We start from the raw sequence: 22,653 nt of genomic DNA, 5'->3' as shown, positions 1-22,653 counted from the left end.
GAGTTAAATCTGTTCTTAGTTTCACTCTATTTTTAGATCCTCTGAGTCATGAAAGGATTAATTTATTGCAGGTGAAAGTTTCAAAACACTACATGCAGATTTAAGAGCTTAGAGGTGTTTCTTAATGATTTGTCTTAATCATATATATCATAAATCTCAAGCATATAAAAAAATTGTCATCTTCCAGAAATTAAGTGCTAGTTTATTTAGACCAATCCTCCCACTGAAGACAACTGAAAAATGCTTAAGTACTTTAAAAATAGTCCTAAAAGTAACAACTGCCTTGATAGTGAGGTGTTTTCAGTTCAAAATGACATTCAATCTTCTTCACATCTTGGAGTAAAAAAAAATAGGAGTGATTGTGATTTCTTTTTTCCTAATTATAATAAATTTATCAAATGATAAATTTTCATTGAGATGAGAATGTTAATGAGAATTTATTCCTGGCTTTGATTATGTTTGAGTGTTTCTTTCTAGGAAATTGATAAATTACCAAGAACTACTTTCTCTGTGTGTTTCAGGTTTTGACAACAATTCGTTCAGGGCACCGAGCAAATATATTTAGTGCAAAGTTCTTACCCTGCACGAACGATAAGCAGATTGTCTCCTGCTCTGGAGATGGTGTAATATTTTATACCAATGTTGAACAGGATGCAGAAACCAACCGACAATGCCAATTTACGTGCCATTATGGAACTACCTATGAGGTACAGTCTTGTTATGATTGTATGTATATAATACATGTGTATGTTTTTGTGTGAGTGTATGTATGTGCACGTGTAGATATACATATGTGTAGATTTGTGCATGTGTATTTACACATGCATTTGTAGGCAATGAAATTATTGACAGAATGTCTACATTTCAGTAAAGTATTTGGGAAAATGGGTCTTGATAAGCTTGAGAATAAAGTTAAGAAATAAGATATGAGTTAGTAGTACTAGGGTGTGTAATTGCGTGAGCAACCATGCTCTAAGCCAGGGGTCCCCAAACTACGGCCCGCGGGCCGCATGCGGCCCCCTGAGGCCATTTATCCGGCCCCCGCCGCACTTCCGGAAGGGGCACCTCTTTCATTGGTGGTCAGTGAGAGGAGCATAGTTCCCATTGAAATACTGGTCAGTTTGTTGATTTAAATTTACTTGTTCTTTATTTTAAATATTATATTTGTTCCCGTTTTGTTTTTTTACTTTAAAATAAGATATGTGCAGTGTGCATAGGGATTTGTTCATAGTTTTTTTTTCTTTTTTTTTTCTTTTTTTTTTGTTTGTTTGTTTGTTTTTTTCTGAAGCCGGAAACGGGGAGAGACAGTCAGACAGACTCCCGCATGCGCCCGACCGGGATCCACCCGGCACGCCCACCAGGGGCCACGCTCTGCCCACCAGGGGGCGATGCTCTGCCCCTCCAGGGGGTCGCTCTGCAGCGACCAGAGCCGAGTTCTAGCGCCTGGGGCAGAGGCCAAGGAGCCATCCCCAGCGCCCGGGCCATCTTTGCTCCAATGGAGCCTTGGCTGCGGGAGGGGAAGAGAGAGACAGAGAGGAAGGAGGGGGGGCGGGGTGGAGAAGCAAATGGGCGCTTCTCCTATGTGCCCTGGCCGGGAATCGAACCCGGGTCCCCCGCACACCAGGCCGACGCTCTACCGCTGAGCCAACCGGCCAGGGCCCATAGTTTTTTTTATAGTCCCGCCCTCCCAACGGTTTGAGGGACAGTGAACTGGCCCCCTGTGTAAAAAGTTTGGGGACAAGCAAACTGGTGTAGCCTTTAAAAGATGCTTCTCTATTGTGCTGCTGGGCTTGAACCTCTTAAACACTTCGTCACTGTCTTGCGTAAAGTCATTGCCATTCTGTTGGTCTGTGTATCTGTTTTTATGCCAGTACCATAATATTCTAAGGATGGTAGTTTTGTAATATGCTTTGAAATCAGCAAGTGTGAGGCCTCCAGTATCGTTTTTCTCTGTCCAGATTTTGTTGGTTATTTTGAGATTCCATATGAATTAAAAAACTTTTTCTGATTCTATTAAAAAAATGCCACTGGGATTTTGATAGAAATTGCATTAAATCTAGATCACCTTGGTTAATATGGACATATAAACAATATTAAGTCTCCCAAATCATGAACATAGATGTCTTTTCATTTGTTTGTGTTTAATTTCTTTCAGCAGTGTTTTGTAGTTTTCTATGTACAAATCTTTTACCTCCTTGAATAAGTTTATTATTCTTTTTGCTACTATTGTAATGAGGTTGTTTTCTTTTTTTTTTTTTTTTTTTTGTATTTTTCTGAAGTTGGAAATGAGGAGGCAGTCAGACAGACTCCTGCATGCGCCAGACCGGGATCCACCCAGCACGCCCACCATGGGGTGATGCTCTGCCCATCTGGGGCGTCGCTCTGTTGCAACCAGAGCCATTCTAGCACCTGAGGCAGAGGCCACAGAGCCATCCTCAGCGCCTGGGCCAACTTTGCTCCAATGGAGCCCCAGCTGCAGGAGGGGAAGAGAGAGACAGAGAGGAAGGAGAGGGGGAGGGGTGGAGAAGCAGATGGGCGCTTCTCCTGTGTGCCCTGACCGGGAATCGAACCCGGGACTCCTGCACTCCAGGCTGACGCTCTACCACTGAGCCAACCAGCCAGGACCTGAGGTTGTTTTCTTAATTTCCTTTTCATATTGTTTATTATTAATGTGAAGAAGAAACACAACTGACTTTTGTGTTGATTTGTTAACCTGCAACTTTGGTGTAGTCATTTGTTAGTCCTAATGCTTTTGTGTATGTGAAATCTTTAGAGTATTTTATTTATAAGACCATGTCATCTTCAGTCACAGATAATTTTGCTTCCTTTTTTCCAACTTCAATGACTTTTACTTCTTTTTTCTTGTCTGATTGCTCTCACTAGAACTTCCACTACTGTACTGAATAGAAGCGAATGGGGGCGTTCTTGCCTTGTTTCTGACCTCAGAGAGAAAGCTTTCAGTGTTTGCCATTGAGTATGAGGTTAGCTGTCAGCCCCTCATATATGGCCTTTATTATGTTGAGATTGTTTCCTCCCACTCTTAGTTTGCTGAGTGCTTTAAGCATGAAATTTCAGCATTTTTGAGAAGTCAGTTTTAATGCTTTAATCAATTCAGCATCTTACAGTTTTCTTAAACATTACTATTATAGAAGAAAATTATAATGTATAATATCATACAAGTATAAATTTATATTCCAACAACATAAAATCAAGCTTCAAATAGTTTAAAAAGTTTCCTGGGGGAGAATTTTTCTTATAAAGTTGTTACAAGTTAAAATTTAAAGAACTTTCTATCTGTAGAAACATTAATTTCAATTTAATGAGTCATATTAATTCAACCATTACTTCTTGTACATTCCTACATGTATTGTATGTACTATTTTGAATTATGGTGTGGGTAATTCATGAATAATTAAAGCAAGTTGTTCTTAGTTGCTTTTGCCTTAATCATTTTATGAAGCAGTAGCCGTGCTTCTCAGGGCCATCTGAATTCTCGGTAACAGAACCTGGCTTGGCTTTCCTCTGCAGATTATGACCGTGCCCAATGACCCCCACACTTTCCTCTCTTGTGGTGAAGATGGAACTGTGAGGTGGTTTGATACGCGCATCAAAACTAGCTGCACAAAAGAAGATTGCAAAGATGTAAGAATCAAATTTTTATATGGATGCAAAATATTTAAGATTATCATTAAAATCAAACAGTAAATTATCTCTGGATTATGGGATTATGGGGTCAGTTTTACAATTTTTGTTTTGCTTAAAATCTTCAATAGCATATATAAATATTTTATAAATTTTTTAAAATTAAAATGTTAATAGTGAAGTTAGAGAACTTGTATTTTAATTGTATATTTTGAATATAGATATGAAAATATATAATTTTTCAGTATATGCTCTAGCATAAGAAAATCTTGAAGCATTTATCAATATATCCCATTTACTTATGGAGAAAATTTTCCCTTACCAAATACCTGTGATGAAAGCATGTAGTAATTTTAATTTTGCTTTACCCTGACTTTTAAATGAACAATTATGTTATTTTTTTTAAAATAGTAAGGTAGCATTCTATCAATGTGTCCACTCAGATTGAGCTCACTTCTCTAAAGATACAGCTTTACTCTCAATTTTGTGTCTTTAATACTGTTTTAAACTTGAAAAAAGACCTGAGAAGTCATATAATTGCCCCAGGCAGGTAACTGCAAATGTTAGAGATGGGCTTTTTTGTCAGATCATTTTGAAGTGCTAAATGAAATAAAATACTGCTAAATATAGTTTAATTGGAAGTCCCCCCCCCCAAAAAAAAGAATTACTAATAATGAGGTTAAGTGCTTGCTAATTAAAGCAGTTATTGTTGTTAACATTCTTGGGGTGGGTGGATTATTTTCTATACTGAAAAGATTTTTAAGTTTTTTCTGTTATATATGTACACACATACACACAACTAGGAAACAATTGAATGAAATAAAAGGCAGAATAAGTTTAAAATATTGGATTGTTTATTAGGGGTAATTGGTATACCTTACCTGTTAGTAAGTGTTAGGTACTGAAATTTGTTATGCCGTATTCAAGCTATATTTTAGTGTATAATATGGTAGTATTTAATCGTGCTTTTATAACCTAAAACCTGGTAAAAATAAAGATGCAAGCAAGGCTAATAAGTGAAAATATTGTTAAAATTTTCCTTATAATACTTTTCATTTCTTTATATACAAAAATGAATAGAGGCAAAGTATGAAGAAAAACTGGCAGCTAAAGCAATCCTCAGCTACTGAAACAGAATTTCAAAAGGCATTTGGGGAACAAGTCTATGTAACAGGAATGATGTTCTGAGGTCAATAATGAAATAAGTAAAACCTAACATGAATGTATTTTAAAAACATGGCTGTGCTGAGAGTGTGAGGCGCTTGAGTCAGAGACAAAATAGTGCAAAATTAACAGAATGCCTAAAGGATATATATTTGGGGTCATAGCTCTTACCTTTTCTCATGCTTATATGGAGATAAGTAGTGACATTATAGTAAAATCTGTCTCTTACAGGATTCGTGTATATGTATATATGTATGTGTCCTTTGTTTTTGAACTGGAAAGGAGATTTTACAAGTTAGGAAAAGTATAAATGTTTACAATCAGCTAATATTTTGTTATATGTTAATAGCAACAGTTATAACTACAATATTATGATGACTATATAACATGGCCATTAGCACTTGTAGATGAAGGGGGACTGTGTCCCTGTCTGGACTGTCCAGTGGACCAAAAGCAGCCCGCATTTCCAGTGTGATTAATGACTTACACATTATGTATGTTAGTGCTTTACATTTCTACAGATGTCTATTATTTATGAGTGTGAGGACCTTTATAAGGCATTTCTGAGAATAATTTAGCATATATCAATATTGGAAATGCAGATAGTTTTGAAGAAGAGCTTAAACTGTGATAATGAGTTTCTTGAATTATCATTGGCCTCTTTGTAGCTGCTGTTGCTTTAGCTGCTGTTTGAGTCTTAAATCTGGGAACAATTTTTATTTTTTCCTCTTTAGAATGTTTTTTGCATTACTGAAATATTGGTTGCTTTGCAATCTCTACTTTAATTAAATTTAGTATTTCCATGTATATTTTCTTTTTTTTGGTCCATAAGGAAAACATACAGTTTGTGTTAGAAGTCAGTGTGGAGTCGTACAGCAAACTGTGTGGAGCACACTTCCTCCTGGAGGGATAAGCTGCTGCAGAGGGGCACTGGCGGCAGGTGTTTATTGTCCTCCCACATGAGTGACAGGAAGAAATCTGAAAAATAAAGGAAAGCCATGTGTTTCCCCTTCATGTCACACTGATGAATTAGGATTCTGAGAAAGGCTATTTTCTTCTAATTGAAGAGAAAGTTTTTCTTTTTTTTTTTTCATTTTTTTTTTTTTTTCTGAAGCTGGAAACAGGGAGAGACAGTCAGACAGACTCCCGCATGCGCCCGACCAGGATCCACCCGGCATGCCCACCAGGGGGCGACGCTCTGCCCACCAGGGGGCGATGCTCTGCCCATCCTGGGCGTCGCCATGTTGCGACCAGAGCCACTCTAGGGCCTGAGGCAGAGGCCACAGAGCCATCCCCAGCGCCCGGGCCATTTTTGCTCCAATGGAGCCTTGGCTGCAGGAGGGGAAGAGAGAGACAGAGAGGAAAGCGCGGCGGAGGGGTGGAGAAGCAAATGGGCGCTTCTCCTGTGTGCCCTGGCCGGGAATCGAACCCGGGTCCTCCGCACGCTAGGCCGACGCTCTACCGCTGAGCCAACCGGCCAGGGCAAGTTTTTCAATATAGTATCATCTTTTCCATAAAGCTCTATGTAACTGCTGTTCTTTTATCTTTTAGGATATTTTAATTAACTGCCGACGTGCCGCCACTTCTGTAGCGATTTGTCCACCAATACCGTATTACCTCGCTGTGGGCTGTTCTGATAGCTCAGTCCGAATATATGATCGGAGAATGCTGGGCACAAGAGCTACAGGTACAAACAGATATATTAAAGAAAATAAAAGATTCTGTCCAGAGAATAAATATGACATTTGCAATTTTAAAGTTTCATTAGTTTGTCATAAAACTCAGTAAGTAGAATGTATTTAAATACTATGTAGTATAAAAAACATTTCACCAGGAAGTTTTTATGATCCTTTCATGGTTATACTTTTACAGTTTATCAGTTTAAAAAGTTACAACACTTGGCCCTAGCTGGTGGTGCAGTGGGTAGAGCATTGTACTGGAGTGCTGAGGTTGCTGGTTCAATCCCAAGGTTCTCAGCTTTAGCCTGGGGTCACAGGCTCCATCCCTTGTCACCAGCTCCATCCCGAGGTTGCTGGTTCGAGCCCTGGTCAGGACACGTATGAGAAGCAGTCAGTGGCACAACTAAGTGAAACAATGAGTTGATGCTTCCCTGTTGTCTCTTTTTCTCCCTTTCTTCCTCCAAAAAATAAGTAAATAAAAAGTGGAAAGTTGTAACACTTGATGTACAGTCACCCCTCAGTATCTGCAGGGGATGGTTCCAGAACCCTTGGTACCAGACTCCCCAGATGCTCAGGTCCCTGAGGAAACGGTTAGGTTAGAACATGCACACATTCAGATACATTCAGCCCTCCGGGAATGGAAAGTGCTGTTTTCCTTCTGTGATTGAATCCACCGAACTGAAACCCAGGATATCAAGGGCCAACTGTATTCGTTTCCTGGGGCTCTATGCTGGGTAGTTTAAAATAACACGCATTTTTTCTCGCAGTCTTGAGGCTGAAGCGAAGGTTTCAACAGGGTTGCTCCACACGGGAGGCCCTCAGGAAGGATGTTTGCACACTTCTCTTCCTGCGTGGTGCCCTCTGGCAGTCCTCTGCGTCCCTGGCTCTTAAACACATCACTTCAATCTCTGCCTCCATATTCATCTGTGTTCTCCCCTCCATGTCTCTGTCTATATTTCCCTCTTGTGGGAACATTAGTCGTACTCGGTTTAGGCCCCCTCAGTCCAGCGTGACCTCATTGTACTAATTACATCTGTAAAGACCTGATTTCCAAATGAGGTCACATTCTGAGGCTCTGAGTTGATGAATTTGTGATGGGGGGACATTTCACCCCCAACACTTGGCTTTCCTAATTTCTCTTTGCCAGTTTTTAATTAAGAGACTGGTAGTGAGCCTGGTGGAGAGAAAAGTTAGGAGAGAACAGTGGCTGGGTGTGTTCATGTATAGCAGTGTTGATTCCTGCGTAGTCAAGGTCAAGTGCTGTTCATGGTGCTGCAGCACTGAGTTCGAATTTGCCTAACTCTGTGCCTCAAACTCTCCTCATCCACAGGGATCAAACGACTTCCAGAATTCCCCATGCAAAGCCAACCTCCATTAGCATTTTCTCAGAAAAGGAAGCCAGGAATACTTACTCACACACCATGGACATCAACTATTTATATGTACTTATTTCTATATATTCACGTAAATTATGTTGGTAAAAATAAAGTGGACTTGGCTAGAAATGTACACAGTGTGGATCTCATTGTCGATTTATGTCCATTAAAAGTGGTTATTGAAACGGGAAGACCAGAGGGGTTACTGTTTTCTGAGTGGTGACTGGGGAGTCTTGTCTATTTGGATACGTGCATTTGGGGAAACAGTATTTATATAATATGAAATTATAGGCTTGATTATTGTTTCTTAACAAATGGGATGCAATTGACATTTTGGGCAAGACCTTGTTGTGCAGGATTGTACAATTTAGTGTATATTTTAGATTCTTAGAATTTAGCATTCCTGGATCCCCCAGGACACAAAGTGCCCATTGTACCCTGCTCTGTCATACGGCCTTGTAATTAAGACTGGAATAATATCCCACTCTGTAATCTTGACACAAAAATGTCACAACAGTCAGAAATATTTTAAAAATACAAAGGAAAAGGTAGATCACTTTAAAAGGATACTGCACTGTTTTATCTAGTATGCTAATAAACGTCAACTTTCCTACTTTTTTTTTTTTTCCTGTATTTTTCTGAAGCCGGAAATGGGGAGAGACAGTCAGACAGACTCCCGCATGTGCCCCACCGGGATCCACTCGGCACGCCCACCAGAGGGCGATGCTCTGCCCCTCTGGGGCGTCGCTCTGTTGTGACCAGAGCCACTCTAGCGCCTGGGGCAGAGGCCACAGAGCCATCCCCAGCGCCCGGGCCATCTTTGCTCCAGTGGAGCCTCGGCTGCAGGAGGGGAAGAGAGAGACAGAGAGGAAGGAGAGGGGGAGGGGTGGAGAAGTGGATGGGCGCTTCTCCTGTGTGCCCTGGCCGGGAATCGAACCCGGGACTTCTGCACGCCAGGCCGACGCTCTACCACTGAGCCAACGGCCCCTACTTTTTAATAAAAGTTATATTAACTTGGGAGACTGTTTGGAAGATGCTTTAGTGTGACAGTAAACATAAATTATTTAATTAAATAACTCATATTTCCAATCAAATATTTATGTAATTTGGAATTCCAGACAATCATGAATTTTTTAAAGATATTTTTTCTTTGTATTTTATTCATTTTTATTTTGATATAAAATCTGGTTATTGAAAAAAGAGCATCTTCCAGAAATAGAATATGGTAGCTGGGATTTATATTGCTACATTAAATCACATATCTTCTAGTTCAGATTAAGAGTTTTTTTATTTTTTCAAAAACATGAATTTTAAACACCTCCTTCCTGTTCTCTTGTTCTAGGGAACTATGCCGGCCGGGGGACTGCTGGAATGGTGGCCCGTTTTCTCCCTTCCCATCTTAACAATAAGTCCTGCAGGGTGACGTCTCTGTGTTACAGTGAAGATGGTCAGGAGATTCTTGTTAGTTACTCTTCAGATTATATATATCTTTTTGACCCCAAAGATGACACTGCACGAGAACTTAGAACTCCATCTGCAGAAGAGAGACGAGAAGAGGTAAGTTGACTCAAAGCCATCTTCTTTATTTAATTCAAAACACACTCATTCAGTGACTAGTAGGGCCTGAAGGGCTTCAAAAAATAAATTTTCCAGACATTTACTTCCAGTCTAGGAAACAGGACATGAAACATGCATGAAAGCACAGGGACTAATAATTATGGAAAAGCTCTAGAAAAAGTATTGTGAAATATTTTTGAAGAAAAAATAGTTAATAGCAAAATGTTTTGCTAACTTTGGGCACGCACAGTAGCAGCAAGACAGAGCAGGAGGTCTAACAATTGCAGAAAAGCTAATTAAATAGTAAATTTGATGCACAGATTCCCAGGAGACTAAATGTTTATGTTCATGTACCAGTAGGAGTTTTACCTGTTACCATTTACTGTTCATATGTGGACAGCAGTTCCTTTTGCTCCCAAACCTGCCTCTATTTTAGTTATGAATATATGACATTATCCCTAGGTATGTGTCACAAAATACAGAGGGTGAGTGAGAGAGGAGGAACTTAAAGAATATAATATATATATCAAGTATATACGTATAAAGAAAAAATACAAAAAGAAAATGAGAAGTAAAAACTGAGTAAGACAAAAGAATATACTAAATAAAAAGGGAAAATTAATTATGAGAGCATATGAGGAAAGAAAAAGAGGACTACACAAATTAAAATAAAAATAAAATGAAAAACACAAAAGCCATGTATGCCATCTATTAAACTTTTTTTCATACTTGAAACCTGCAGTACTACTCACCACTCAGGCTGCCACCGCTGCCGGGTACAGGTGTCAGCAGCTTTCTCCTCTGTTATGATGGGACTTCTAGCCAGCCCCCTACCTGCCCCCACACAGGCTTGTTGTCAAATCATGCCACCCATCTGAGCTGATTAGTTCTACCAGGGGCTCCCATTTCTCTCAGGGCCAAACCAAGGTCCTTAGAGTGGCTTCAGGACCTTACACCGTACGGCTGTCTTTCTCCTCCTCTCTCTCGTCTTCTCTGCTCTGGCCAATCTGCTTGCTCTGGCGGGCTGCGCAGGCCTCCCCAGGACTCCCCTTGGGGGCTCTAGGTTTCCTCTGCAAGGCTTCTTTAGCATCTTTCATGTTCTGATCTGGTGCCTCACTTGCATACTCAGTACAGAAAGTACAGAGATGGAAAGATCTATTAGACTGAAGTACTTTAAGAGGTGAGCAAATGAGTTCTCTACTCACTTTTTAGTTACGACAGCCTCCAGTGAAACGTTTGAGACTTCGTGGTGACTGGTCGGATACTGGACCCCGAGCAAGGCCAGAGAGTGAACGAGAGCGAGATGGTAACTATACTTTGGTCAGCTTTTATTTTTGTATGGTGTTTAAAAATCAGTATTTTAACTTATTTCCATTGTTTTCATTTACAAGTGACACTGCAGCAGTCATCCTATGTGTCAGCCTAGTTGCACAAGTATACCTGTATACTTCAGAAGAGTGGAATGGGGGGTCAGTGGGTCAGTGTTTTAACTTTGATAGTTATCACATTACATCTCACCCCCAGAATCCCTTTACATTCCTACTAAAAGTGTAAGAATGCTTATTGCCCTATAAAACAGTGGGCATTATCAAACTTCTTCATTTTTGCCTTTTTTTTTTACATAAGGGGAATAAAAGCCTCAGTTTCCAACCAGAGAGTTTTATAATAGCACATAAATTATTTTACCCTTCTATCAGGTGCCTTTGACAAGCATAAGAATCCACCTTGGGAGCTTTAAGACGGCACTTTAAAAATAGAATTGATCTATGTATGTTTTAATAAATGGGTCTGTAGCAAAAGTGTTATTCTAATGACTTCTGAGGTTTTTTTTAAGGTCAGAAGCCTATTTCCCAATATATTATTCTTGGCATTATTTCATACTATGTCTTTAAATATAAAGCTACATTATGTAATGGCAGTAAAGTGTAAAAGAAATTGTTTTCACAGAAAATTCAAGAACAAATGATTTGCATTTTTAATGATATGATTGTAGAATAGAAATGAATTGTCACAGTTTTGATGCCATACTTAATTTGAAAATGCTCTTAAGAGAAATCTCATGTATTTGATGGAGGAAAAGTGGGGAGGAAAGAAACAAATAAAACACTTTCTGGTTTCAGTTAATTTTAAATATGTGGAATTTGTTTATAGTAAATGCTGGTGAAAAATTCAATTTAAGGAAATTTAAGTGAGAGGGCAAGCCTTTCTTTTAATGTGTTTTAGTGTAATGTGTTTAGTGTTCAGTAGGTGAGCCCTTCCTAGTCGTGCACTCTTGGAACCAAAGGTGTGGGTTGGGGCAGGCCTAGGAGGTCCCTGAGAACAGGCAAAGATGGAGGGGCTGTGAGTCCTGTTCTTGAGGCACTCAGAATGCAGGTGGAGAGGCAGTCGATGAAACTTTTACTGTGAAATGTGGTGATAAGTCTAGTGGGTCTGTGTACATTCATAGACTTTATTTGGGTAATTTGACTTTTTAAAATTGTTCTCATTTTTAAAGCCTTCAAATACGGATTTTTGCATTAGTGAAAGCTGCTTAGTACTAGTCCACTGATAAGACTTGTGTTGTCATAGGAGAACAAAGTCCCAATGTGTCATTGATGCAAAGAATGTCTGACATGTTGTCAAGGTGGTTTGAAGAAGCAAGTGAGGTCGCACAAAGCAATAGAGGACGAGGAAGACCTCGACCCACAGGTGAGAGTTCTTATCAATGACAGTCATCAGAGAGCTGGTAAAACTACTGAGATTGGTTTATTTACACCATCTGATCGCCACCATTATGTCAGTCTGCAGTAACACAGGCGCTCACTGTTGTGTGACCCAGGATAGAACGAAGGGTGTCAGGTGACCTGTTTTTGTATCTTTGTTCACTACATTCTAGCTTTGGCAAGTTACTTATCTCTGTCAGAAATGAGGCATATCAAAGTTAATATTTTAAATCCCAGGTTTAAAGATTCCTATTGAATTTCATCTATAAATGGATTTGTTAACTCATGCGTATCAGTTAACTTTTTAAAAAATTCCTTGTGGGCTGGCCTTAGCTCAGTGGCTCCTTTGAGTCAAGTTTGCTTGTTAAAAAACTTCTTGGACTGGCAATTTGCTTATGAGTTACTAAATTTGTGCTTAAATATAAACTAGTATTTATATTAAGGTAGTTAAAAGAAAAAGCTTTATATTCTGTGGTAGCTCTATCTTGCAAAACATGAGCTTGGTTTGTCCGCTCCATTTTTAATAAAATCTAGATTTGAAGCAAAATCAGGGAAATTTTTAGTGTTGAGTTATAATTACTCCTTTGCAGACACTGGGAAGCCAGCACAGCACATATTGAACACTCAAGGCTTTTAAAGTCAACGCTACATCACATTAGCTTACTGGTTAAACATGGCAGCTAATGAAATGAGAATGAGGACCTTGATCCTGCTCTGGCCTATTTGTTGTTTTCTGCTTGCTAATAAAATTTATATTAAATATATTTTACCAAGGACATGATGTTTCAGAGTGGAAATACAGTGCGATAAATCCATTATCCTATTATCCAACTATTACATCAGAATCATCACCTTTAAATTTAAGGGACTAGGCAGCAAGATGTTATTTAACTTTGTCTAATGTTTAAATGAAGCTGCCATATTGGACATTTTGCTTAAAAGATTATTTTAACAAGAATGTATTATAGATAGATGTTAGTTTACCCCTGTTGATTAGCCTATATAGTCATATGGACTAAACCACCTCTAAGTGATTTTGATTTCTTGTATATTTCATATTTCTGTGCATGTGTGCACATGTGTGTGTATATGCAAATGCACTTGTATTCCCTGAACATACCTCTTTTAAGTAGTTGGTTTTTGAAAGCATTTAGTATTTGAACTTGCATTAACATGTCCTTTTTGAAGGAGGAACGAGTCAGTCAGATGCTTCAACTAGTCCTACGGTCCCGTCAGGCAGTGGTTTGGAAACAGGAGACACTGTGATGGAAGTAGACACCCCAGCTGAGCAGCTTCTACAACCTTCCACATCCTGCATGGCGCCCGCACAGGCACAGTCCGCAGCATCTCCTGCAGAGAGCCAGCCTCCTCCTCTGCTGTCTTCTCCAGACAGTGAGCACGGGCCGCCTGTCGAGGTGTCTGGGCAGCGCGCACATCATCAGTCTGGTGAGGATGTTACTCTTTAAATAGGCTGTGGGTCGTCTGATGGTTTCTGATCATGAAAGCTTCTCTATAGGCTGTTGAGGAAGATACTAAGTCACATCAGCTTGTTCCTGCTGAAGCAGATGATCTAAAGACCTGTGATACATGAACATGTAGCTGAAATCTGAAACTCAATTGTGCCCAACTTGCATGAATTTTAACAAGTGGCAGGAATTTTCCATTTACATAAGATAGTTTTTTAAAAATATGGATACCAGCAGATAGTTTAATACATTTAACTTAGTTTAATAAACTTTACTTAAGAATAATTTTTATAGGCCATTATACACCAGATATCTTTCTAAACTTACTTGGTTGTAAATTTGTATTAAAGTGATGGTAAAAATATATCCCTGATTATTATTGGTTCCATTGTATTTCTATTTTTTATTATTTTTCCTCAAATCATGAAGCATTTTTAATACATTCAGCATGGTGCCTTTGATATGGTCTCTTGTCAACAACATATATGGTATAATTAACAAAAAGAATTCTTATATAGTTACATGAAAAAGAATTGTTTTAACAACTCTGTGTTTTTGGTACTTGATATTGCTGAAAAATATTAACTCCTAAATTCTGTTAAAATAACTTTTTCTCAATATTATAACTTATGTTCAACTTTTTTCCCCCTAAAACTATGGACTGTACTATTTATAATAGTAATTGTCAACAGCTATGTCTATAATTAACTTGACATTTAAATTGTATACATGTAATTGAAATAACCAGTAAGCTGGTCTTCATTTTTCCTGGGTTTTTTTTTTGTTTGTTTGTTTGTTTTTTTACAGAGGCAGAGATAGACAGGGACAGACAGACAGGAACGGAGAGAGATGAGAAGCATCAATCATCAGTTTCTCGTTGTGCCTTGCGACTTCTTAGTTGTTCATTGATTGCCCTCTCACATGTGCCTTGACCGCGGGCCTTCAGCAGACCGAGCAACCCCCTGCTGGAGCCAGCAACCCTGGGTCCAAGCTGGTGAGCTGTTTGCTCAAACCAGATGAGCCCGCGCTCAAGCTGGCGACCTCGGGGTCTCGAACCTGGGTCCTTCCGCATCCCAGTCCGACGCTCTATCCACTGCGCCACCACCTGGTCAGGCTCTTCTTTTTTTTTTTTTTTTTAATATTTTATTTATTGATTTTTTTAGAGAGAGAGGAGTGAGAGAGACAGAGAGAGAGAGAAGGGGGAGGAGCAGGAAGCATCAACTCCCATATGTGCCTTGACCAGGCAAGCCCAAGGTTTCGAACTGGCGACCTCAGTGTTCCAGGTCGACGCTTTATCCCACTGCGCCACCACAGGTCAGGCCCTGGGGTTTTTCTAAGGAAGCATTTTACTTGACATATAATGAGAAATAGTAGCCCCAGAGGTACAGCTGCAGCCTGTACAGAAACCGATAAAATTCCGACAGCTCCTCTGCCAGCTGTCACTTTATTCTGACTTCTCTGGGATCTGACACCAGATCACCAAATACGGGATGTTTTAAATTAAGCCCCATTTTTTATCAGTATGTATCTCATTTTTAGTGATAGCATTTTCAGAAATATTCTTCAAGATTTTAGCCAATTACAAGTTAGGAAAAAAATCAGCAAGGAGACTCATAGTTTATGTTCACATTCCACTGAATCTTAACTCATTACAGTTATTTCTAAAACACATTTCTGAGTGAAGTACTTAGTTTGTATTTTGTTTTTCTTTTTTGTTGTAAGTATTTAACACATTTTAATACTAAATTTCAAATTACTGAATCCCTTTCAATATTTAATGTTATTAAATACTGTAGTCATTTGAATCATTGAAATAGAAAAAATCTTTGCTATGATCATGTGATCATTGTTTGACTATTATTTGGCATCTTGTCTATACAATTTTCAAAGAGAGTAAGGAAATACTTTTAACTGGGAGTATCAAAAGAATTTTTGGTTGACTAAACCGTGGAAAATTGGAATATTTCCCTGTTGCCAAGATAGTTTTGCTCTGAGGGAAGTGATTTGTTAGATGTAACATCTATAGATTGTTACGGTTTTGACAGTAGGCCTTTCATCACCCCAGAGCTCAGCATTTTAGCAATGAGGACTTGATGTTTGGCTTTGTGTCCCAATCCCTTGCGGATCTTGAAGTCCAGAACAGTTTGTGGTGCTGGGACTTGTCTGTGGAGGGGTGGGGGTGTCGCCGCAGAGCCGTGGTCTCTCTTGCTGCCTTGCATAGAGCTATAGAAAATGGAAAGGTGCTTCTTGACATGCTGCAGATGCCTTTCTGTAAGTGGTTGTGATTTCCTTCATGTCCCTTGCATCTCCTTGGCCCCTTCGCTGGGGTGAAGGAAAGGTATGTTGGGAATGTGAAAACTTGCCTGGCAAATCTCCATCTCTGATTGAACCTAACTGTTTGCCTTGGCGGACTCTGCAGCTGAGTTGCTGAGTGATGATGAGGAAGGTTGTGACCACACATCTCAGTGGGTGCTCCACACTGTGTCTGAGCAGGCATCCTGCATCCCGCAAGCTCCTTGTTCTGCCTTAACGGCTCTCAGACTCAGAGCTCCCTCTGCCCTGCCCCACCCCGCAGCCAGGGCCCGCAGCCAGGGCCTTCCCTCCCTCACAGCGGGAACATATGGACTTGCCTGCGTTTGCTCTCCCAGCTCTCCCAGCTCTCCAGCGTCAGTACTCACGTGGTCTCTGCCCGGAGCAGACACGTGGTCTCTGCCGAGAGCAGACACATGGTGGGAAGAAGCATGTCTGCTCCTGTGAAAGTCTGGCCAGTGCCATTCCCATCCCTTCCAGCAAGGACTTTGCCCCTTCTCCTGCGTCATTATTTCCTTTTCTACTGAATCTGTCCTTTGGCATCAAATAGGCTCTGTTATTATCCCCTGACCGTAACAATTTTCTCTTAATTATCCCAATTTCCCTCCAGCCTATATCTTTGTTCCTTTTTAATCAGTCTTCAAAAGATTAGCTCACATGTATTATTTCCATTTTTTTTTACCATCTTCCACTTATTTATTGATTCACCAATTTCAATTTGCCTCTCAACCACCTTCTTCACAGAAACCTTTGCCAGGGTCACCAGTGACTTAACATTTTGCCAAATTTAAATTCTGCTACTCTGTTAGCATCTTAGTCAATTTCTCAACCCAGTTGCATTTAAGTCTGTCACCCTTTCTTGAAACTTGCCCTTCTTGGCATATGTCATATCACTTTTGTCTCTGTACCCTGTCTACCAACTATTGGTGCTTATCAGTAATCATTACTAGTGTTTATTGTTCTGTTTTCTTCAAATGTTGTAGTAGGATCACAGACTATGCTCTCTATAAGGAATCTATCAATTCCTGGGTGACTATGTCAATTCCCATAGTTTTTGTTTTATTTTATTTTTTATTTATTGAGAGAGAGAGGAAGGGAGAAAGATGAGAAGCATCAACCCGTAGTTTTGACACCTTAGTTGTTCATTGATTGCTTTCTTATACATGCTGGGGGCTACAGCCGAGCCAGTGACCCGTTGCTCAAGTCAGTGACTTTGGCTTCAAGACAGCAACCATGAGCTTCAAGCCAGCGACTGTGGAATCATGTCAGTGATCCCACACTCAAGCCAGCAACCCCATGCTCAAACTTGTGGCAACCTCAGGGTTTCAAACCTAGGACCTCAGTGTTCCAGGTCAATACTCCATCCACTCCACCACCACTGGTCAAACTCCCATAGCCTTTAATATCTCCTCCAAGTTGGTGAGCCCCAGACTATCTATGTGCAATGGTTTATAGGATACCTGTTTCTGGTTTCTTTGGACATCTTCAGTCTAACAAGTCCAAACTAAAAATTTAGTCTCCTAGCCTTCCTATCCCCTGATCTCTTCCGTCTTGGTTGTTTTATATCTTAGTAAATTATAATATCACTGCCCATTTGCTTCTTTTAACAGCCTGAGTTACTCCTGATTGATCCCTTTCCTTCACATCGCAGCCCAGTCCACCAACACGTCCTGTTGGTTCTCCTTCTTCCCATCTCCCCATCTTTCTTGCTGGTCGTTCTTTCTGCAGCTGCTCTTGCTCCCTGATCAGTATTCTCCAGGCAGCAGCCAGCTATTTTAAAATGTTAACTCAGATGATATAACTTTGCTGTTTAAAACCCCTCAAAGACTTCTGTTTGCATTTAGAACTACAACTACAGAAGAAAAAATCAAACTCCTTATAGGTGGACTTGTACAAACCGACATGGCGTGGCCCGTACCTCTGTGTCCAGCCTCTTGATATCACTTTCTCCGCCCCTGATGGCCACTGCCCTCTGACTGTCCTGGTCTCGTTTAGGTTTCCCAGATGTCCAGTTTCTTTCTGATTCTGAGCCTTTGTCCTTACTGTTTTCTACATCTACTTCTCTATAGGGGATCTAGCCCCGAGCCGAGAGGCCGTTCCCCTGGCTTAACACAGTCAACCCCATGTTTCTTCTGTCTCAGCTCAAATGTCACTCAGGGGAGGCCTTTCGTAACTCGCCTGGCTAGATTTGTCTTTTCCTCCGCTGCCTAAATTTTACTCTCTTTTATGCAGCTTTTTAAAAATACAGGTTATTTCCTAAAAAGTACTTACAGATTTTTGTAATTACTTTGTTCATTTTTGATTGGTTTATGACTTGTTTTTCTCTTACTAGAATATACTGTCATAAAGACAGAGGCAATATGTGTCTTGTTCTATAGAAGATTTCCCTCCCTAGTTCTCAGTCGATACTGTTAAGACTGCCTATTATCTTTCAGTTAGGATAGCTGTGTTGGATATATTTAACTGTATTTTACCCTTTATAGTTTCAGCCTACTTCATTGTTTCTGGATGTTTCTAGTAGGCTCCCCAGATGTGATGTTGAAAGGGCAGGTGCTGTGAATGGGTATCCAGCCAGTTACTCTTTTGGGATCTGTTTGCCCTTGGCTATTCAGAACACATAGATTCTTTCCTTCTTTGTTCAAAAGTATTTTAAGGAAACTTACAGAAACATTTTTAAAATCATTTTTATAAATAATGGACTTAGGACAAACAGCAACATGAGTAGGAAAAAAATAAAATGAAGCCGTGAGTGAGGGGACATAGCAGGTGCATTACCCTAGAAAGAGTGTGTCTAGCGGGCCAGAGTCGGCTTCAGCTTTTGTAGCTGAATTAGGAAAATAAATGTGCACAACTGTAATTGGAAATCAGCGGGTAGAGCTTTTTGGTTTTTGGACTACCTACCCTTTGTAATCTTGAATTTTATTTTAATTCCAGTAGTCAGACCATTAAAACCATATTCTCTATACATGACCCAGAATTTAATCAGACACTTTGATTATTATATATATACACACACGTTCTTTTTTTGACTGTAACAAATGACTGTGGTTATAAAAGTATCTAATTAAAAACCAGAAAGTTCTATGAGCTGAAACTATATAGGTTAAAATGAAATCTTCCTAATTTTATTTATAGTATTTCAAAGTAATTATAATGGATTTTTCTCTTTTCTCAGTGATGTCAACCAGACATCACTTTTATAGTTGTTTCTAAACTAACTATGCCTAGAAATATCTTCATTTCATGTGTTATTTGTAATGTTTTCCCAAGGTAATGAGGCAGTATTAAATGAGATCATCATTCCAACATGTTAGAGCTTTTTTCCTTTGCTCACATTTTAATCTAAATTAAAGAATATGATTAGAAAAGATGGTTTTTGGATTGGATGGTGATATTAATATGTACAAAGTTCAGTTTGGGAAGCTTTCTCTTGAGAAGCGAGGCACCTGTTTCTAACTAAATGGATCACTTAGATGATGAGGATATAATTTTATTAGTATATGATATGAACTGTGTGTGAATTCCTGCTTATTTACAAATAACTGCTCAGATTTACAAATTTATGTAGTTCTGTCTAGAATCATTAGAGCTGAGTTGAGCTCTATAGAAAAATATCCGGGGAAATGAGAACTCTGTTATCAGAGCAAACCTTTCAAAGCCCAAACATCCAGATTTCACTTTCCTTAAAGGAGATCCGGGTCTATTCAGACTAGGTACAGGCCATTTACAGATTAGAAACAAGTGAATGTTAGGTTAATGGCCACTTTGGGAAAACTAAAAAAGAAGCTAGAGGAATTTGAAAGCCAGTAAAGGAGTGACCAGTTCTAGGAGAGAAAGCACAAGGATCACCTGGATAGGAGGCAGATTGAGAGCAGGCAGAGAAGTACCACTGGATCAGGCATAGAAATAACCCGACATCCAGGACTAGAGACCCTGTGTATTGGAGAGGGTGGACACAAGACTAAGATCAAGTGGGCCTTTGTTCTTGTATCTCAGTGGGAATTAAGACATTAGGGAGACTTGCCTGGAGTTTTTGAGAAGAAAACAAGAATAGAGTTAGTAGTTTCAGGAGATGGAAGTACAAATTTCCCATTAGTAGTTCCTGACCCAGTGTTGAGGTTTTGTTGTTGTATATTCAGCCCAGAAACTCATTTTAGTCACTTTCCATTTTGGCTTACCGTATTTCCCCATGCATAAGGCACACCTGTTTTAGAAAAATTTGGAGTCTAAAAACGGGGTACTTCTTATACAGTGGTTGTGACATTTCAAATGCCATAGATGGAACTGAGGGTGAGGCAATCTATGAAGACAGTGATTCATCATCAGACATAGATGAGGATAACCTAATGAATGGGAGGTGGGTTTTTTTTTTTTAATTTTTTAAAAAATTTATTTATTTTTTACAGAGACAGAGAGAGGGATAGACAGAGACAGACAGACAGGAACGGAGAGAGATGAGAAGCATCAATCATTAGGTTTTCATTGTGTGTTGCAACACCTTAGTTGTTCATTGATTGCTTTCTCATACATGCCTTGACCGTGGGCCTTCAGCAGACCGAGTAACCCCTTGCTGGAGCCAGCGACCTTGGGTTCAAGCTGGTGGGCTTTTTGCTCAAACCAGATGAGCCCATGCTCAAGCTGGCGACCTCAGGGTCTCGAACCTGGGTCCTCTGCATCCCAGTCCGACACTCTATCCACTGTGCTACCACCTGGTCAGACTGGATGGGAGTTTTGACAGTGATGAGACGTTGTATGAATTTTATGATGAATAAAACGAGTTCAATAACTTTATGTAGTACATTTTATTTCAAATTTTGGGCCCCAAAATTAAGGAACATCTTATACATGGGAGCGTCTTATACATGGGGAAATATGGTATGTTAGCAAAACTAATTCTCTAAGCAGTTATTCACATTACAAATTATATATGTTTGTGTGTGTATTTGTAAAAGGATGTAATGTGTGTGTATTTTACCCGCCTTTAATGTCAAAACTGCTACTAGAACTGCTTACTTTGGTATGTGTGATTGGAATTTTTATTTTTTTATTTTTTATAGTTATGATTATAGTTTTATTATAGCAACATAATACACTTTGGACCAACAAAAAGAAACACATGGGGCTTGGTCATTGAGAATTCCACTGGCAAAGCAGTCAATGTCCTCTCTTGAAGGAGGCAGGGCACATCACATTTAGCCACGTCAAAGTGCGTAACACCCAAAATCTCATTTGGTCGTTAGTGTCCAGAATGTTTATTGGGGCTTCATTACAGAGGCAGATGCGATTAACATGGGCCATGATATTGAACTCAATCTTTATTCCCATTCCTATTTCGGGATGACAGGTTGGCTCAAAGCCCAACCTACTAAACATATTGTTGGTGTTTCAAGTGACCAGTCCTTATCCTGAGACGTATTGTTAGCATGAGTCCCGATGAGATCCAAAGAGACCTGAATATAAATTGTTGGTAAAATTCCCTGGGGTATGTGGTTGGAATTTTTAATTCAATAGTTGCTCTTAATAGTTGCCGGGGTCCAGCCCCGGTGGGGGGGAACCAGGGGTCCCACAGGAAGAGACGGCGTCGGCGAAAATCAAGTGAGAGAGCTGAATTCTTTTCTTTCTGTTTATTCTCTGGTTAGCATTTACTGCCAGGCATCTCCCCCAATGGCTGGTCTAACTTTACTTTTTATGCACACACACTAAGTTACAATCACATGGTATTTTGAATACATCATTGTTTTAGTTTCACTATGGTTACATATTTTTAGATAACAGTTAATTCATATCTATAAGCTACAAGTCAGGTGGTAAGTTATTCAAAGTACAGTTATACAATAACTTGAATAGTAATAACAATATTGGTACAAACTTCTAAAAGATTAGTACTAATTAATAACTCTATTTTACTCTTGTTGTGAGTCAAGGGCACAGAAAGAGATAGCAGACGAAATCATCAAGGACTAGCAAAGGACCACCGCTTTCTCAGGCAAAGGGCCTTGAGTTCATGCAGTGTCCTAATTCTTTTCTCACGAGACTACAGAAGGCTTTGCTATTTAAGAAACTGACATAGTATTAAGAGTAACTTTTACTTAAAGATACATAGAGTGCACCTGCAAGATAGCTAGTAGCAACATAATATCAGAAGGCATTAGTTGCTATTGCTGCTATGAATCCCACCACATTCCTCTCCTTATTCTTGGAAAATGCAAAAATCTCATGAGAATGTTTTACTGAGAAAAGCCCAGCAACTGTCTTCAGTGACAAAACAAGTCTTTTAACAAAACATTCTTTACTAGCCAGCTGCACTCCTATCCAAGGCCATGCAACAGGCCACTCCACTACACTTTACCTAAGATTCTAATGTCTAGTTAAACTTTATTTATTTACTATATTCATATACTAGCTAAGTTCTAACTATATTCTTTCTAACATGATTAATAAGAAGAAATTCTCCTACAAACTTAACCCTTTATGAGGGATATCATGGCCAGCCTCTTATGTTTATGAGCCCAGTTCAAGGGGCTTACAGGCTTTTCTGTGGAACTTACACCTTCTGGCTCATTTCCAAAGAAATTTCTACAAATCTACAGGGAAAGCACGGTACTATTATCCCTGTGCCATAAATAATAGCACACACCCAGAAAAGGGGGGAATATAAGGCCAGATTAATTCAAAAGATTAAAGGGGGAAGTATCGTTGTGCCTTTCCTTTGCGGTGACTTTGTCAACCCGCAGCTGTTGGTCTTTACTGCGGTGAC

General features: G+C 39.6%; 1 protein-coding gene across 11 annotated transcripts in view; it reads left to right on the top strand.

Annotated features, from left to right (window-relative positions):
• Positions 1–22,653, top strand: part of DCAF6 (DDB1 and CUL4 associated factor 6) — a 93,721-nt gene that overhangs the window by 15,450 nt on the left and 55,618 nt on the right. For all 11 annotated transcript variants that reach the window (XM_066261102.1, XM_066261108.1, XM_066261106.1 and 8 more), the window contains exons 4-10: positions 522–707; positions 3,529–3,642; positions 6,358–6,493; positions 9,204–9,418; positions 10,631–10,724; positions 11,987–12,106; positions 13,309–13,566. In XM_066261102.1, the coding sequence (XP_066117199.1) occupies positions 522–707; positions 3,529–3,642; positions 6,358–6,493; positions 9,204–9,418; positions 10,631–10,724; positions 11,987–12,106; positions 13,309–13,566 (1,123 nt within the window). The remainder of the gene's footprint in view (positions 1–521; positions 708–3,528; positions 3,643–6,357; positions 6,494–9,203; positions 9,419–10,630; positions 10,725–11,986; positions 12,107–13,308; positions 13,567–22,653) is intronic.

The sequence above is a fragment of the Saccopteryx bilineata genome, chromosome 2 (assembly GCF_036850765.1).
Source record: "Saccopteryx bilineata isolate mSacBil1 chromosome 2, mSacBil1_pri_phased_curated, whole genome shotgun sequence".
Taxonomy (NCBI): Eukaryota; Metazoa; Chordata; class Mammalia; order Chiroptera; family Emballonuridae; genus Saccopteryx; species Saccopteryx bilineata.
The sequence above is the reverse complement of the archived record's forward strand: the minus strand, read 5'-3'. Positions and strand labels throughout refer to the sequence as shown.